Below are 17856 nucleotides of genomic sequence, written 5' to 3' on the forward strand. Positions count from 1 at the left end.
AGTATTTTGAGCAGTCGATTTGTCTGTGAGACGCATAAGACGTGTTTTATGCGCAGCGCCAATAGCAAGATCAGTGTGACCACATTCAAATATTGCTATTCAAATTAAATACGGAGACTTTTGATATAATCTATTATTTACGCCACCGTTATAAGTTTTAATTACGCACTATTAAACTATTCTGAGAGGAATAATAACAAAAGTTATGACTTCATTCTGTAAAAATATTATAAAAGTATCATTAGTAAGTAAGTAAGTAAGATGTTTTCAAACAACTACAAAATACTAATCCAAACTTGAAGTGATCGAATCCATCTGTCGAACTTTTTCAAAGTATTTCTGATGAATGATAGCTTTCTTCTGATGTTTTTTTAATGTTTGCGGCATTATAATCGTAATTATGACAACAACAATAGTGAGTCGAACACAATTAGTTTAACACAAGTTGTTAAAATGACTCTGACGATAGAAAAGTGTTGTTAACATTTATTTCTCATTGTATGGTATTAATGCTCTATGGTCCACGTCTGAACTCTCTTGGAACGCTCAAAGACACGAGAGTAAAGACATTAAATACTATCTTTGTTTATGTATAATCTATGGTAAAGGCTTATACCAAACCAAAGCCAAACAAAGTTTACTGACAGTTATTCAATGCAATGAGTGAGTGGTAGATTTTAGAAAGATTGAATTTTATTGACTGTGATGGTATTTCTACTGCTGAAGTACTGAAATTGTAATTACGTATACAGTGATGTGTTAGAGGCGCGTGACCGTAAAATAAATCTGATTAATATTAAGTATTAATAATGTTTAGTAGTTAAGCGTAAGATTAAACCAGTGACAATCATGGCGCAGCGATTTCCTTCGAGCGGTCCAAATCCTACTCCTCCTCCGGGGGCAATGCAGCCGCAACAACGCTACCCGGGACCCGCCCAGCCGCAGGGCTCCCCAATGCCTCCGAGACCCTATCCAGGACCCAACTTTCCTGTAAGAAATTAGATTTGTTTCACGCGCTTCATGACCGGCAATGTAGCGTCACACAATAGCATGCCACAGCATATTAAGAATTATGGTAACGTTATTTGGGTTTTTATATACATAAAATCATACAAAAACAAGTAAGTTTTGTGGTTATTGAAAATTCAGAAGTTAAATGTAACTCCCAACCAATGATAGGTATGTAAAATTTCGGTACAACATGCTTTAACATATTCACATCTAAGTTTTTGGCAACCTAAAGAATAGCCATACATTTAAAAATTAACAATCCGGCCAAGTGCAAGTGGGATTTGAGAAGCTGAAGGGTCCTTACTAATTTAATTCTAAGTCGGCCATTAAATTTAATTCTGTATAAATCATTGCTTCATTTAATATAACAAATGTAAAAGTTTGGATGGAGTAATATTTGTAACTCATTAAATTAACCCCAGAATGGGGCAATGGATCTAGAATAAGTATTAATTAAGACAATAGATTACAGTCCGGAATAGCGCACTGATTGCTTCTTTTCCCAGCAAAATTGAATGATTCCTGTCATTCCAAAACATAAACAAGACATTTCACTAAACTTAGACATAATATAAGCTGGTTTGCCACTTGCATGAATTCACCGGCAACTACTAGGTCTTAAATGAAACATGAGGGGGAACAAGATCTAGCATCTCCCTGCTAGATTTTGTTGATACCAAAAACAGAACAAGCTCTACCTTCCGAAAGAGCAGTAGCTTCAATAGAAGACTGACCGACAGACTGACACTAGATTTTAATATCGTTTACATAAATTGTTTGACATTCAAAAGTGCCATATACTGGTCTAATTGAAATAAAGAATTTGACTTTGACTTTGAAAAAAGAAAAAAGACAATGGTGAACCTTAGGTTATTATGTCAATTTAGTGAAGTGTACTGTTCTTTTTTGGCATTAATTATATTTAGGAAATTATTATGATGTTCAGTAAAGAGATTTTTCATATCAGCAGGCGCGTAGCGGGTTTACTCCGCCTCCGGTGGGTGCCGTGGGCGCCGTAGGTGCCGGTGGCGTGGGCGCGGCGGGTACAGGAGTAGGGGTACCCGGAGGGCGCGCGGCGGGCGGGGCCGCGTACGGCGGCGGCGCAGCCCCCGGCGCGCCGGGCCCCGGGCCGCACGCGGGCCCCGGCGGGCCGCACCCAGGCCCGGCGGGGCCTCCCGGCATGAGGCCCGCGCCTCCTGCCCCGCCACCGCCCGTCAAGCGGCCGCCCGATGCCCGAGCTTCTATTCCTCCGCAGCACAAGCCCGGCCTTTATAACCCGTGAGTCAAATGTAGAAAATCAATGACAAAACATTGTGCCAATTTTTTAATAGTAAGGTAGGCTAGGTGAAGCATACATGCTATGCTGCGCCTTCTTTACCTCAGCAAGTCGTCGCGTGGCCAAAGGGTGGCATGCTCTATGTTTACCAAAGTATCCACTCTAAAACACACTTCCTTCATTGGTTTACTTTCTGCAACCTGTGGCCGGCCGGTTAGGTACTACTTGAAAGCACCTTCTAAACTTTTAAATGCTATATTAGTTGGTTGGCTTGGTTCTCCGTTGGATCGCTTTCTTAGTGCTAATGACAATAATAAAGAAAGGAAAACAAATATAGTTATTTACAGTCTCATTAAATTTTACAGTTATAGATGAAGCCCTGAGCCCCACAATAAGACTCCCTGTGTTATGGGGTCCAATCTCTTTTAATCCATATTCAGACAAAGACAATAGTTTTGAGAAACTAACAAAGTAGACAAAATTTTTGTAGCTTGGGTAGAGTCTGGATTAGTGAGTGACATGTAAATATGGGCATTTATAGATAAATAAGATATTATTAACCCTTAACGAATCTAATATTATTCAAGTTTGCTTGAATATTGTTCAATATGATATGTCAAATATTCATGAACATTTTATGGTCTACATATTTTTGAGTTGAATCATACAATATAATTCTCTTAAAGCGAGCGATATTATACGTTTCATTTTAATTGGTTTTTAATTGCTTATTGAAATGCTGTGGCATCTGTGTAAACCTGGATCGGAACTTGTAACATACATATTGTGTTACGTGTGGCGGCACAGCGAGGCGTACGGGTCGGGCGCGGGTGCCGCCAAGCGCAAGAAGCGGCTCGCCGACAAGATCCTGCCGCAGAAGGTGCGCGACCTGGTGCCCGAGTCACAGGCCTACATGGACTTGCTGGCCTTCGAGCGTAAGCTCGACGCCACCATCATGCGCAAGCGTCTCGACATCCAGGAGGCTCTCAAGCGGCCTATGAAGCAGAAGCGGAAGCTCCGGATATTCATCTCCAACACTTTCTATCCAGGTATAACAGTCTTCAAATAGTCCCTCATTGTCATAACCACACAAGTGTTTTACTTATTACACGATGCCTGTTGTCAGGTCAGGGCGACAACGCCGTGCCTTCGTGGGAGTTGCGGGTCGAGGGGCGCCTTCTCGATGACACCAAGAATGATCCGAACAAAGTAATTCTTTTAATTTTGTGTACGATAAACGTTTATATTGTTCATATTAATTTATTGAAACTAAAATCGTTGGAGGTGTTGCAGGTGAAGCGCAAGTTTTCGTCGTTCTTTAAATCGTTAGTGATAGAACTAGACAAGGAGCTGTACGGTCCAGATAATCACCTGGTAGAGTGGCACCGCACCCTCACCACGCAGGAGACTGACGGTTTCCAGGTGAGTGAGGCGTTGTGAGACGGTGTAGCCGCTGCGGGGTCTAGCACGACTGACACGGGACTGAACGCGGGTCGTGTGACGTGTGCAGGTGAAGCGGCCGGGCTACAAGAACGTGCGCTGCACCATCCTGCTGCTGCTGGACTACCAGCCGCTGCAGTTCAAGCTGGACCAGCGGCTGGCGCGGCTGCTGGGCGTGCACACGCAGACGCGGCCGGTCATCGTGAACGCGCTGTGGCAGTACGTGAAGACGCACCGGCTGCAGGACCCGCACGAGCGCGAGTACGTGCTGTGCGACAAGTACCTGGAGCAGATCTTCGGCGCGGCGCGCATGAAGCTGGCCGAGGTGCCGGGCCGCCTGGGCGCGCTGCTGCACCCGCCCGACCCCATCGTCATCAACCACGTCATCGCCGTCGAGCCGCCGCACGACGCCAAGCAGACCGCCTGCTACGACATCGATGTCGAGGTCTTGTACACTCTTATTCTATAATACCCGATTTACTCAGTGCCTTAGCACTCTTCGAACTAAATTCTGGTGGGAAGTGGGCCACACCCACACGTATGTATAATCTCGATGTTCAAGTTTATTAAGACAAAACCAAAAAGACCTGATTTTTGTTTGTTACTGGCGAATGTTTGGTAAACCTTGAATAAAACGTGTGTGGCACACATGTTATATTCATGATTAAAATTAAACAAAAAATGATTTTAGGTGGATGACACACTTAAGACTCAGATGAACAACTTCTTGTTAAGCACTGCTAACCAGCAGGAGATCCAGGGACTTGACTCAAAGATACACGAGACTGTAAGTACCACAAGGTTTCATTAATTATTGGTAGCTGGAAGTTTTAAATAAACCTTTGTCCAAACTTCTTGCTCTATAAAATTGACTTAATAAAAGATTTTATTTTATAAAAGATTTTTCTCAAAAATTTATGGTGTTCAATCAGTTGTTGCTTCCACAAAAGTGGTCGGTCACGCCACAACTTTTTTGGCCCCAAACTGATTTGTATCTTTAGCCTATTTGTACGGGACCCTAAGTGTTGCGAGTCCTAGTCATATCGTAGCATTCGGTCATAAAAGTAGCCAAACATTATCTCAATTACATGAAGACGGTCTTCATACGTCTCGTTATATGTATACAAGCTTTATGGTTGGAAAGTCACATTAAATGAATTCGTAATTTACCACGTATCTCTGAAAAGCTATGGTTCTAAGGCCTTAGTCTTAACTTATTCAATATAAAAATACTAGAAAATGTTATAACTTGCATATTCTGAAGTCGTTATTACTCAAGGAAAGAATAGTATAGTGTAGTTGACATTGTGAGAGAAAAGTGCTTTGATAAATCATACAGGAATAAGATTTCGAGTATCTCGTGGATACTATTTGAGATTCTCTTTAGTGCTTTTTGTTTAGTTGTCAACTGGCACTGTAGTAAGGTCCCCGACAATATGTGCTACAACATATTATTTCCGTGCCACTAGCGTAATCTTATAATAGCGTCCCCATAGGCTTGGTATTGCCCAACTTCCGTGTAGTAGAATCTGTTAAAAAATATTCCCCGCCTTTGCCCCGCATGGCACTAGTTTCTTGCCATTTAAGTCTTACGGTACTGAAAAATACACTATGGCCAAATAAACACAATATTTACATGGTTTTTTTTTGCAAATATTGTAAAGAATTAATTGAAAATAGCCCTTGTACACAAAGCCGGCCATTTCCATCCCCCGTTAAGTAAATATGATGAGGTGTGCTATGCAATAACTCGCTCGGTTTGCAGGTGGACACAATAAACCAGCTGAAGACGAATCGCGAGTTCTTCTTGAGCTTCAGCATGGATCCGCAGCAGTTCATCCAGAAGTGGCTGGTGTCGCAGTCGCGCGACCTGAAGGTGAGTGCGGGGCCTGCGGGGGCAGGCGGGGTGGGCCAGGTCTGGGAGGCGAGTCTGACGCGTGTGTCCGCAGGGCATGGGGCTGGGCGCGGGCGGCGCGGAGGAGGAGCGGCGCGGCGCGCTGTACGCGCAGGCGTGGGCGGGCGAGGGCGTGGCGCGCTACCTCACGGCGCGCCTGGCGCAGCGCCGCCGCGAGCTGGAGCTGGCGCTGCACCCGCCGCACGCGCCGCACGCGCCGCACCAGCCGCACCAGCCGCACCCGCATCTGCAGCGTCTGTAGCGCCTGTAGCGCGCCTAGCGTCCCACAATAAACTGTACTTCTCTAGAAACGACTTTCATTTCTCGATCCGCGCCCTATACTAACTTACGATTCGTAGAGGAGAGCTCCATAGATTCGTAAGTTACGAATCCATAGAGCGATACCTCTATCTCAAAAAACAGAGAAGGTGCTTGCTGACCGCCATTCTGTCACTAGGCTCTATCTAAAATCGCTGGTATTCAAAATTTCACAGATAACCCATAATAATATTATTAATGAGAAAGTATCTCTGTCTGTCTCGTAAATAATCACTTACGCGACAAGTTGCAAGGCAGTCGGGGCCGCAACGCGCAGCTCGGTTATGAATATGCGCGCGCTTAGATACGAACGGTCCGTCAATGTCGTCGCAACACAAGGATTTTTACTGTACATCTGCCTGTTATAAACGTTAACATAACATTTAAAGCCTAGAAATTGACTTAACGGGAAAAAATGTTCAAATGTCAATGATCAAAGTTTACATGTATTGTTTATTTAAAATAATGAAATATGTGCACAACAGCTTTTGGGTTGAGTCACGGGCAACAGCTAGTAAATCTATACTTCTATACTTAATACATAAAGCTGAAGAGTTTGTTTGTTTGAACGCGCTAATCTCTGGAACTACTGGTTCAAATTGAAAAATTCTTTTTGTGTTGATTAGACCATTCATCGAGGAAGGTTTTAGGCTATATATTATCACGCTGCGGCTGATAGGAGCGAAGATAGAATGGAAAATGTGGAAAAAACGGGGACAATTATTCATCTTTGATGGCTTCCGTTGCGTGCACTGCGAAAACGATTCAAGTTCTTCTAACCAAGTGGACGAAGTCGCGGGCAACAGCTAGTGACTTATACATATTATAATGGATAAGAGTGTTAAATGAAAACATGTTTTAGTGTAATATGCGTGCAGCGTGGGGTGCTTTTTGAAAATACAATTTCTTCAATGTCACTCACCATAATGTCTGACTCTGTCATCAGAGCGTTAGGTGCAGCGCAGACGACAGACTATCCGTGACGCACTTTTTAGTCTGTGAAAATAGAACCTGTGCAATTTATGCAGTCACGCACACAACTCGCAATAAGTCCGGCGCACATAAAATTCGTGTAATTCGGGCAGACAACGTTTGCTTCAACGCGCGCTAACGCAGACGGCGCACACTTTAGTCGGCAATCTGCATTTGCAAGGTGTGGACGCACGCGATCATGGCGCCAGAGGTCGATGTAACACCGACAGAATGATCGAAGATGTACGTCGAGTGCGTTGAATGTGTGACAGACTTTTTCAAAATCAGCGACAGGCTCTTTATGCGCCGCAGACTCGATCGCACAAAGTCTGTTGTCTGCGTTGCACCTTATCATCAGGCACCCCACGATTTTTTTACGTTGAAACGTTTTCTCATTCAATCTTATCCATAATTTGAATAATTTCGAAAATTATTTTCTACTATTTAGTTATATGTATACCTTCGGGTACGGAACCCAAAAAGAAGAAAAAACTGTGACATGAAAAGCGCACGAAGCGCAACGGAAAGATGATCTCATTCAAAACAAAGCCTTATATATCTAGAAGGGTGTGAAAATTAGTACGTATGCGACGTTTGCGGGTACCGGACGTAGCCGCCGCGCGCTGCTGATATCTATCTCGGAAGCAGTCGCGGCGCTCACCTGCCGCGGCCTGAGCGCGCGCACTCTGCTGGCGGCCGCCGACCCCGCGCCATGTCGCCCGACCAACCCGACAACAACGCCGACTCCGCCGACACCAACAGTGAGTACCCGCTGCTGTACTTATATTGGTCTGCAATACTTTAATTAACTAACAATTAACTGGTTTACTAAGTCTTTGTAAACTGTGGCGTACGTAAAACTTTGGATAACAGCAATGGTGAAGTTATTCTTACTTCATCTAAAATTAAAGTGGCCTACCTTACGGGGTATTTCAAATAAAAACTCCATGGTCCTGAAGGAAAAGGAAAGAAACCAATACTCTCGCGTACTTAGTTGAACAGGTGCTTCAGATAAAGGGTTGACAGCACTGATTGATTATACTTAGTTGTGATAATCTTTACTTCTTTACTAATATATAAAGCTGAAGAGTTTGTTTGTTTGAACGCGCTAATCTCAGGAACTACTGGTCCAAATTGAAAAATTATTTTTGTGTTGAATAGACCATTCATCGAGGAAGGGTTTAGGCCATAATATAAACCATCACGCTGCAGCTGCGACTAATAGGAGCGAAGATACAATGGACAATGTGAAAAAAAAACAGGGCAGGCATAAATCATAACTTATATCTTCTACCCACGGGGACGAAGTCGCGGGCAACAGCTACTAATTAATATACGAATTTAGTATTAATTCGTTCGTGATTATTTTTGTTTATCGATAATTTTGAATAGTCCGATATTAATATCCTACTTACAAAATATTTAGATATCAACTGCAAGCAATAATATGTAATGTGGCTCTGTTGTTTTTAAAGTTGGACCTATTAAACAATCCCTTCCAGGTTGCTGTTAATTGAACATAATTATTCTCCTTTAATCTTATCTTTATCTCCCTTCACAAAATATCTTCATAATGAAAATTGAAACGTAGACAGAGTAGCGCAGAGCATGCGCGAGCATCCCGTGGCTCTGGCTCAGGCAGTTGAAGGGGCGCGGGGCGTTTTTAGTCAGTGCCTATGCCTATTTATGCCGTGCCCTCGGTGTGAGTTGAAGTCATTAGCGTTGCACCCAGCAAAAAAGGAGAAGTGATAATGATGATGAAATCAATAAAAACTAAATAATTTTTGTCCCTACTCGCCTAACTTAACAATATGTAATTCCGTTTCAAGCAAGTCGTTCTTTTGATAATGACTGAAGTAAACGCAAACGTATTTATCCTGCATTGAGATTTTAAAAGATATTAAATAGGCGCCGTTTTATCATCTTGTTCACTTATCGCTTAGGTATCACGCAAAACTAACAATAAATAGAAACGCGACAAGCAGCGTACAGCGCGGTGGTTGTGAATTTCTGCTTTATTCAAATACTTACGTGTTCTCTGTTTTGACGTGAAAAAGAGGCACTTTCTGAAAACAAATCGAGAATATGAAACGAGGTCGTCTGCCAGAAGTTGTCGCAAAATGATTTGACACTACAATTATGATTATGAAGGATAATGTATTATGTAAGAAGGCAGCTGTAATGGCGCTGATCGTACAAAACAAGTAATCCCTCCGTCACAGAACCAACAGTCGGTGTAGTGAGTCAACAAGGCGACGACAAACTCGTGTAGCTACCGGGATTATGTATGTAAACACTCTTCATTGTTAGTGTCGTAAAAAGTTACTTTATTGTCTAAGTATCTACTTGTTGTTAAATAGTTTAATTAACGGCCTTGTTATCTTGGTTCGGAAAGAATTCCGTTTCGATATGTTAAAAGTCAAAACGACTAGTAGTCCTCCCGTTCACGTTGTTCATTCTACACATTTGCGTCCCGGTGTGGTGTTGCAGTGGTGTGGTGCCAGTGCGCGGCGTGCGGCTCGCGCGGGCAAGCGCTGTGGCGCGTGCTGCTGGCGGAGGGCGCGGGCGCAGCGCTGCTGGTGCTGCTGAGCTGCCTGCCAGCCGCCGCCGAGCCGCTGCACCGCGCGCTGGCCGCCGGCGCCGTGGTGGCGCTGCTGGTGCAGGTAGGCCCCGCGCGCGCCCGCTCCCGCCGCCGGCGCGGGCTGCTGGCGGAGGGCGCGGGCGCGGCGCTGCTGGTGCTGCTGAGCTGCCTGCCAGCCGCCGCCGAGCCGCTGCACCGCGCGCTGGCCGCCGGCGCCGTGGTGGCGCTGCTGGTGCAGGTAGGCCCCGCGCGCGCCCGCTCCCGCCGCCGGCGCGGGCTGCTGGCGGAGGGCGCGGGCGCGGCGCTGCTGGTGCTGCTGAGCTGCCTGCCAGCCGCCGCCGAGCCGCTGCACCGCGCGCTGGCCGCCGGCGCCGTGGTGGCGCTGCTGGTGCAGGTAGGCCCCGCGCGCGCCCGCTCCCGCCGCCGGCGCGGGCTGCTGGCGGAGGGCGCGGGCGCGGCGCTGCAGGTGCAGGTAGGCCCGCTCTGCAGCTAGCCCCTGCTTGCAGTGCCTGGACCACGTGTCGGGCGCGCAGCTGAACCCGGCGGTGACGCTGGCGGCGCTGGTGTGGGGGCGCGTGTCGTGGGCGCGCGCGCTGTGCATGGCGGGCGCGCAGCTGGCGGGCGCGGGCGCGGGCGCGGGGCTGCTGCGCCTGCTGCGCGCGGCGGAGGCCGAGCTGTGCGTGACGCAGCCTGCGCCGGGGCTGGCGCCCTACAAGGCGGCGCTGCTGGAGGCGGTGCTGGGCGGCTGCCTGGCGCTGGCCAACTGCGCGTCGTGGGATGTGCGCAACGCCGGCCTGCGCGACTCCTGGCCGCTGCGCATCGGCATCTCCGTGGCCGGCATGTCGCTCGTAGCGGTAAGTCACAGTATTGCGTAATTTAAGTACTTGCAAACTAGAAGAATATGATTGGTAGGTATAGGGCATACTGTACCCATACCGATGACCCCTGTGGGCGGCTGTGGGTGACAAACACCGCCAACAACACATGCCGTTACCACTCCCATACATGTCTTTGAATTTGTGAACAATAATGTGTAATATACACATACATATCTTATAGCAATGTACAAAGGTACTGCTTATTTCTAAATTTAATTTCAACCACCAGACTAGCGATTTTAGAAGTTACAAATAATGGGAATGTTATTCCTTATATATTCAATAGATGTTCATTTCCAAATCTAATGCTCAGTCTGAGTTTAATTACATGCTGATACTTTGGTATCATGAAGTTGAATTAACTAATAAATAAACTTAAAAAACCTGAAACAGCCTGTTATTTACCTTTGTTATCAACGACAAAACAAGTACAAATTCGAGGTGAATAACTTTAGAAAGATAATTTTATTATTCCACTATGTGTTGTGCGCGACCTCGTCCTACCGACGTCATAACCACGCGGTTATGAAGAAATAAGTCAAATTTTTTCAAACCCGACCAGTTCCTGAGATGGGCACGTTGTATTTTGTATTAGCATAGATAAAAAAGGTTCACTGGATTTGCATTTATCAAAACTATCAATATTTTTAATGACTGCACGGATAGCCGAGTGGTTGAGGTCATCACACCAAAACCACTGTGAAAGAAAGAAAGAAAAGGTTTTTAATTGGTAGAGCATAAAAATTAAGCATAACATTTACCAAAAAAAGTGTACCCTGCAGCTGCACTAAAAAAAGGTCTCAGTTCAGCATTAATGCCAGGCAACTAGTGCCTGACGCTAATTTTCAACTGAGCCTTGGTGTTGAGTCACGGATGTCACCCAGTTCCATATAATATAATAAATAAATATACAAATTTATAAATGATTAACAAAAATAATAATATACATAAAATAAAAACAACTAATATTGAACCACACTAATTACAATACATACATAAAAATAAATAAAAGATCAACAAACAAGATCGGAAGACAAAGAAATAGGTTTTGCTGGAAGTACATCGAGCCACCCACGTTTCATCACACATCATCAGGGCTATAATTAACAGTTTTAATTAAATCAATGATACATTCACATTTGCCATACCCAAATTACGTTGTGCGTCTATTAGATTCTGTCGCAGTCGATTTCTAAATGTATCAATCGTGGGCGACGTGTCGCGGGTTCGATCCCCGCGTTAGAACAAGCATTTGTGTGATTCACGAATGCTTGTTCTGAGTCTGGGTGTCTTTGTGCATGTGATTTGCATGTTTGTAAAACCCCCGCGACACAAGGATTAAACTTCTTCATTACTGCGGGAGTCGTTTAAAAAAAAATGAATGTACACGTCCTACAGATTGATGTTATTAAAAGCTTAAATCTGATTTTGTGTGGCTTACTAAAAAAGTAAGTTTGTCGGATATTTTATTCTCTATTTCCCCTCATGACATTTTCCATATAAAAAATATACTCAACGAAGTTATTTACCAATTACTGAACAGGCAACATTAAATGTCCGACAACTGACCATTAACATTTATAAATACATATATATATTTAAAATTTGATAAGTATAGTTGGATGTTTTGTTTTTAATTTTTGCAGGGGGAGTTGACGGGCGCCAGTATGAACCCCGTGAGGAGTTTCGGGCCCGCGCTGTGGGCTGGCAACTGGACAAGTCATTGGGTGAGGAATACTTCACTGACAGCCAAGGGGTTGAGGTCATCACACCCTCATCAAACCCTCTATGCACATAGTGTGGCGGGTTCGATTCCCGCGAGAACAAGTGTTTGTGTAAGCTATGAATGACATGAATGCTAGTCCTGCGTCTGTGCGTCTTTGTTTTTTCTTAGTGGGCAGGTCTTAGTGTGGATTTTTATGCACGAGGTGCAAGTTCGAACCCAACGCTGGCAAAGACCCTTTTCAAAGTTATACGTAAACTGTAAAGGTCGTCAAAGCATTATCATCGTGAGGGAAGCATGCATATTTAAGATACACTTAAATATCGAAATGTGAAATCGCCAACCTGTATTCAGCTGGCGTGGTGATCAATGCTGATGCCAAATCGTTGGCAGTCAAATTGATTTTTAGACTGGTATTATGACGCAGTTAGCCTGAGCGCGGATTTCGAAATTTTTGTCAAAGTCGGGTAAAAATATGGATAACCGCCAGAAAATGCTCGTAAAGTGTAAACGAAGGGCGACAACGCTTTTTGTACTTTAATATGTAATATATATTAATAAATATGTTTTATTCGAGTGTTAAAGACAATTTTAATGAAATTAATCACATATTACACGATCTGAAAACTTGCGTGTAATCTAACGTTACACTAACCAGCTGCCAGCTTGCAACTAGCAAATCTTAGGATGCAATAACAGGAGCAGGTCAACATTTTATTCACTGACGGGTGCTAAATGTTGTTGTTTATCGAGTATCGACGTAGAAGGTAGGTATCAATAAATGACATTTTAGTCCAAAACTTTTGAAGTGAAACTTCTTTAGGCCTACGAGGGTACAATTTTTACAGATGTAGTTTACGCTGTTGATACATATACGAAGCATATACATGAAAAAAGAAAAACAATAATAATTGAATCTGAACTTTACATACACTGCTTATTGTCGTCTAAGATCGGGTTCAGGCTAGCTGCATAGACTGGTTGAAAAAAGAAAATGTTTCTGATGAAAAGTATAGCATATGGTATGTGTATGCGCAGGTGTACTGGGCGGGCCCGCTGGGCGGCTCGCTGCTGGCCACGGCGGGCTACGTGAGCGCGTGGCGCCCGCGCGCAACCCACGCGCCCGCCAAGCCGCGCGCGCAGCCCTAGCGGCCTCTCGCCACCCGATGTCTGTTAACATTACTACGGAAAATAAATATGCCTACTTTACGTAACTCCAGTATTTCTAGACCGACACATTCTATTACCTACATACATTGTTATAGTTGAAATGGTGTACTCGCACTGGGAATTCGAGGATCTATGTAGTCGACGTTATTGCAACAGATACAAGCATAGTCCTCATTAGAGCTCAATTAGTTGAGTAAATTGATTTAGCGATGCAACGGTTTGCTGACATGACTGTATTAATCAGTATTGTCTGACTTATCAAAATCAAAAGTTGTTATTTCAAGTAGGCCGTATTCCAGGCACTTTCAAAACAATCAGGGCCGGATCTAGGGGCCCGGGGGCCCCGAGGCCTCGAGGCAACAAAGGAGTGGTCCTCTTGGTTCAAGTTATTTTCATTCAGTAAAAAATTAACTAGCTTTTTTTAGACGCTAGTCATAGTGGGCCCCTAAGCACTGGCCTAAAGTGCCTTATGGATAATACGGCACTGAAAACAATACAACAATAACTCAACTCGAGCGGTTCCAAAATGTCAAGAACCGGCAAAAAAGCTCCATGCGTTACTGTCTGAAAAACAAATATATATGTGCCGATTTAATTAAATCTTAAAAAATACTGATCCCTAATGCAGACGTTTTGCCATGTCTATTTTACAACGCATTAATTAGTAATGTTACAGCTGTGCTGTAACAGCTGTCCCTGTTAACTAGGCCGGACCCTTACTATACAATTAGCATTTTCATATTGTATCTCGGTTGTTGTGGGCGGGGGTGGAATATGTTTCGCTAACTCTTTTTTGAACTGACTTCAAAATGAAGGAGATTTTGATCAACAACGATGCCAAAAATACCTAATGACGTCGATGAGGATTTCTTTTTTTTATTTGATCCTATGGACGGAAAGTTGTAACTTTACCGTTTCAGGTTGAACTGATATTATAAATAAACCGACTTCAAATAACTAAGCCCTTTTAAAGCGGAAAATAAAAAAGAAATTCGAAAGAGGTCATATCACATAAGGCACTGCCAGAAGTCTGTGCCAAGCCTCACGTTACAAGATCAAACAATTCGAAATCAGTGAGATACACACAAATCAACCGTTTTTAGGGTTTCGTACGCAGAGGGTACGGACGCGTATGGACGGAACCCTATTACTGAGGCTCCGCTGTCTATCCGTCTAGGCAATGCCTCATGAACTGTGCTTATTAGTTAATATTTTCAAATAATGTTTATTTCTGTTTTATTGCCGCTGCAGTAGCAAATCATAATTAACTAAACATCAGGGTTAAGCGACGGTCTGTTATTTTAGCTGATCATTACAAAGCATTCGTTTGTTTCATTGTAGATCCTGATAAAAGTTACAATGAGAAGCACGTGTGGCTGGCTTATCTTATTAACAGAAACATGTTTTAGTGGGCTTCTAAATTTAACCAATTTGGGTGATATCAAGGTTGCTGGTTCAGTAACCTTCTTAACTTCTATAAGCTACATAACGAGTGGTTTTTTGCTGCACGGGCTTAAAAGTGGCAGTGCCGCGCGCTCGGCCTAGTGCTGCGTCGATAACCCGGCGCGACCTGCCGCTCGCTCGATATTGTGTAATACACAATAACAGGATAAAGATGCGATAACACATTGAGCTAGTCTAACTACGCTAAGACTGGCTGGTTAACTGCTTAAGTGGACCTTCACACCGCAACACATGGCAAATTCGTAACGTAGAACATGGACTACGTTCAGCCGCCCATGTGGCTGGCCCCCGGTAGAGTCACCTGCGCCGGCCACACCTCGACACTGCCGCTACATGTTCAAGCTCGGGTACTGGTGACGTCATTTCTATAAAGTCTGCGTGCTTGATAATTTATTTAGCTACAACGCCAGCTCGAGGCGCACATTTGTGATTATTTGATAACTTCTATTTTTATCTTGCGGGGTTATCTTTGTTTATATTGTTTATATGCTAGAACATATTGCAAAGCATTTCAAATAGTTTCTAATTAATATCGTTGTGTTATTATTCTGCTTATTATATTAAGTACTAGTATCATTCTAAACGATCAAACGACACCGCGTCTCTTCTGATGCTAGAGGATTTTGTGTAACAAACTAAGTATTAACACGAAACATAGTCTGGTTTTACGAGAACCTTGATCAGAGGATAGCATCTAACAAAGCGTTGCCGCCAGCCTTTTTGGATACTTTAATGGTTTTTTCCAAGAGAGATCTACAAAGCACCAACCTATGGTGCACGCCTTAGGTGTGTAGGTATTGTGTATCTATGCATATCTATACTAATATATAAAGCTGAAAAGTTTGTTTGTTTGTTTCAACGCGCAAATCTCAGGAACTACTGGTCCAAATTGAAAAAATATTTTTGTATTGAATAGACCATTCATCGAGGAAGGCTTTAGGCTATAAACCATCACGCTGCGACTAATAAGAGCTAAGATACAATGGAAAATGTGAAAAAAACCGGGCAGGTACACCTAAATCATAACTTATATCTTCTACCCACGGGGACGAAGTCGCGGGCAACAGCTAGTTCAGTTTATAAATATTTAGTAAGTGGAACAAATCAACATTTCAAATTGACACGCATTGTACCTACTCAACTATCATTGGCAACTTTCTAAATAACTAAGCTAATTACTCTAAATTGTGCTTTTTTAATCGGACATCAATTCTCAATATTTTTGCCACGACCGTGTGCATAAGTAATATATAGTCCTCCTTATCGTTTTCGAAGTATAAGTAATAAAAAATCTGGTATAAGGAATGCACGCAGCCACGTAAAACTGCGATCGAAATAACACTTGATGTGTGTATTCATTATACTTATAAATTGATATAAAACTGAGTTACCTACATCTGAGAAACATTTTACTCTGCGACGCAGTTCCGAATCTAGCTGTTTTAATACAACTCATTAGCAGCGCCGAATAGGCATTAAGATGTAAGACAATTTGGTCTCAACGTCGTAACGTTGGGCTAATAGCTAATCCGGTGTTCTAGTCGGCCCATTTTGGTGGAGATTAGTGCCATACCTACGCAGCTACGCACGTACAGATACATTCAAAGAAGGCCGGACAGGTTGAAGAAGACTCGAGAGGGAGAGGTACTTAGTTACGAACGTAAGTTTCTACACCCCAACTAAAAAACCCATGTTATAAAACCTAAGGGCTTTCAATCAGGCTAAAACCCTCTGAGAGGCCTCTCCACTATCTCGACCGACCCCGCGGTAAATATTGGTTAGTGAAGTAATCTCACTCATTTCCTGTTCAGGAACCAAAGAGTTAGATTTAAATAAGTAATTTTCAGTAACTTTTTTTAATACAGTTTTTCACAAGTAAAAAAACTGGAATCCTTTTCTTTGTAATTTAGGTATGCCGCGATATGCGGCGCATAAGCATATACCATACTTTTTTCTCTATTATAACCACAACTTTAACAGATACAAGGATTTTTCTCCACGTATAAAAAAACACTTTCGAAGTTCTATAATAATAAACAATAGACAAAATACCGACAAGTTAAGAACCCCTTAATAGATCATAGGCTTTTCCCAACTATGTTGGGACCGGTTTCCAGTCTAACCGGATGCGGGTATATAGTGTTTTAGAAGGACCAACTGCTTAGCTGACCTCATCAATCCAATCATGGGCAACACGATATCCCTTAGTAAGACAGGATGTCAGACTTTCTACCTTCTAACTAATCGTGACGACTGTCGAAAGATGTTTAAACAACAGCCAGGATCTATTATTTAACGCGCTTTCTGAAACACGGAAGAACTCGTTATTAAAGATGGTATCATACCCACGGACCGACCGCATCCAATGTAGCTTACCTACACTAATTGATCGATTAACTTGTGCAGTTTCAACACATTTGATGGCATTTTTGGCGGGGAGGTGGAAACTTTACAGCTTGGACGTGGAGGCAAAAGGAGAAGCAGGCCAAAGAGAGATGGATCGCGTAAAAAGTGATATGAAAGGAAAGGAGTTTGCGATACCGTGACGAGTGACAGGGCTGGAATGTTGGTTGCTAATTACTGCTCAGGACTTTGATTCGCAGCGACAGAAATGAAACGCGGGTTTAGCAAACGAAATCTGCATTGCAACTGCCTTGACAGAACCAAATTAGCATTAGTAGCGGCTACACAGGGATTCAAAAGTCAACAGCACCTAATGGAGAAAAATAACGTGTTGCGGCGACTCCAACCAACACGGGACAAGGGCAAGAAGAAGAAGGTGAGTACTTAACACCTGTTTGTATGGTATGCATATATATGTATTATGCTAAGACGCAGTACATCACTAGGTAGTAATGTCATGTTTTAATGGCCCCAGTATCTTTGTATGGTAGGTTATATTTTTGCCGCCGAACTGGTGACCTCTTCTGATAACAAGAATTTTTAATGTGTAATTTTTTCATTGTGCTGTGCAACTTATGGACATATATTATAGATATACCTAACGAATTAAGTAAGTAGCTTTCTATTGGCTGCTAATAGTATTATGCACACAAGTACCGACAGGAATTCTATAGCTTCGATTAGTATCCCCAAGATTTAAGGATCAGAGCTTGGGTTTCAGTAAAT

At 43.3% G+C, this 17856-nt stretch overlaps 2 protein-coding genes across 6 annotated transcripts; both read left to right on the forward strand.

Annotated features, from left to right (window-relative positions):
• The first annotated feature begins 616 nt into the window (after positions 1 to 616).
• LOC113508807 (brahma-associated protein of 60 kDa) lies at positions 617 to 5928 on the forward strand. 4 transcript variants are annotated; one of them, XM_026891928.1, is made up of 9 exons: positions 617 to 990; positions 1979 to 2289; positions 3095 to 3336; positions 3414 to 3496; positions 3572 to 3709; positions 3798 to 4172; positions 4419 to 4514; positions 5493 to 5603; positions 5677 to 5928. In XM_026891928.1, the coding sequence occupies exons 1-9, from the start codon at positions 850 to 852 to the stop codon at positions 5881 to 5883; spliced, it is 1704 nt and encodes a 567-aa protein (XP_026747729.1). In that variant the 5' UTR covers positions 617 to 849; the 3' UTR covers positions 5884 to 5928. The 4 variants fall into 4 exon arrangements, with proteins under 4 accessions (XP_026747729.1, XP_026747730.1, XP_026747731.1 ...); XM_026891929.1 differs by having other exon boundaries at positions 1982 to 2289; XM_026891930.1 differs by having other exon boundaries at positions 618 to 990; positions 3581 to 3709.
• A 708-nt stretch (positions 5929 to 6636) lies between these two features.
• LOC113508808 (aquaporin AQPcic-like) lies at positions 6637 to 13307 on the forward strand. 2 transcript variants are annotated; one of them, XM_026891932.1, is made up of 7 exons: positions 6637 to 7672; positions 9402 to 9568; positions 9647 to 9724; positions 9803 to 9886; positions 9999 to 10346; positions 12017 to 12097; positions 13132 to 13307. In XM_026891932.1, exons 1-7 carry the CDS (start codon positions 7624 to 7626, stop codon positions 13240 to 13242), a joined length of 918 nt encoding a protein of 305 aa, XP_026747733.1. In that variant the 5' UTR covers positions 6637 to 7623; the 3' UTR covers positions 13243 to 13307. The 2 variants fall into 2 exon arrangements, with proteins under 2 accessions (XP_026747733.1, XP_026747734.1); XM_026891933.1 differs by lacking the exons at positions 9647 to 9724; positions 9803 to 9886 and having other exon boundaries at positions 9402 to 9574.
• The last annotated feature ends 4549 nt before the right edge of the window (positions 13308 to 17856 follow it).

This window comes from Trichoplusia ni, chromosome 3 (assembly GCF_003590095.1).
Source record: "Trichoplusia ni isolate ovarian cell line Hi5 chromosome 3, tn1, whole genome shotgun sequence".
In the NCBI taxonomy this organism is placed as follows: domain Eukaryota; kingdom Metazoa; phylum Arthropoda; class Insecta; order Lepidoptera; family Noctuidae; genus Trichoplusia; species Trichoplusia ni.

What these genes read in the sequence shown, in the direction of transcription:
- LOC113508807 (XM_026891928.1), top strand. Translation starts at nt 850, where the DNA reads ATGGCGCAGCGATTTCCTTCGAGCGGTCCAAATCCTACTCCTCCTCCG. An exon ending in ATCCAGGACCCAACTTTCCT is followed by an intron (nt 991 to 1,978) that starts GTAAGAAATTAG and finishes TTTTCATATCAG; the next exon opens with CAGGCGCGTAGCGGGTTTAC. An exon ending in AAGCCCGGCCTTTATAACCC is followed by an intron (nt 2,290 to 3,094) that starts GTGAGTCAAATG and finishes GTGGCGGCACAG; the next exon opens with CGAGGCGTACGGGTCGGGCG.
- LOC113508808 (XM_026891932.1), top strand. Translation starts at nt 7,624, where the DNA reads ATGTCGCCCGACCAACCCGACAACAACGCCGACTCCGCCGACACCAAC. An exon ending in CGACTCCGCCGACACCAACA is followed by an intron (nt 7,673 to 9,401) that starts GTGAGTACCCGC and finishes GTGGTGTTGCAG; the next exon opens with TGGTGTGGTGCCAGTGCGCG. An exon ending in CCGGCATGTCGCTCGTAGCG is followed by an intron (nt 10,347 to 12,016) that starts GTAAGTCACAGT and finishes TAATTTTTGCAG; the next exon opens with GGGGAGTTGACGGGCGCCAG.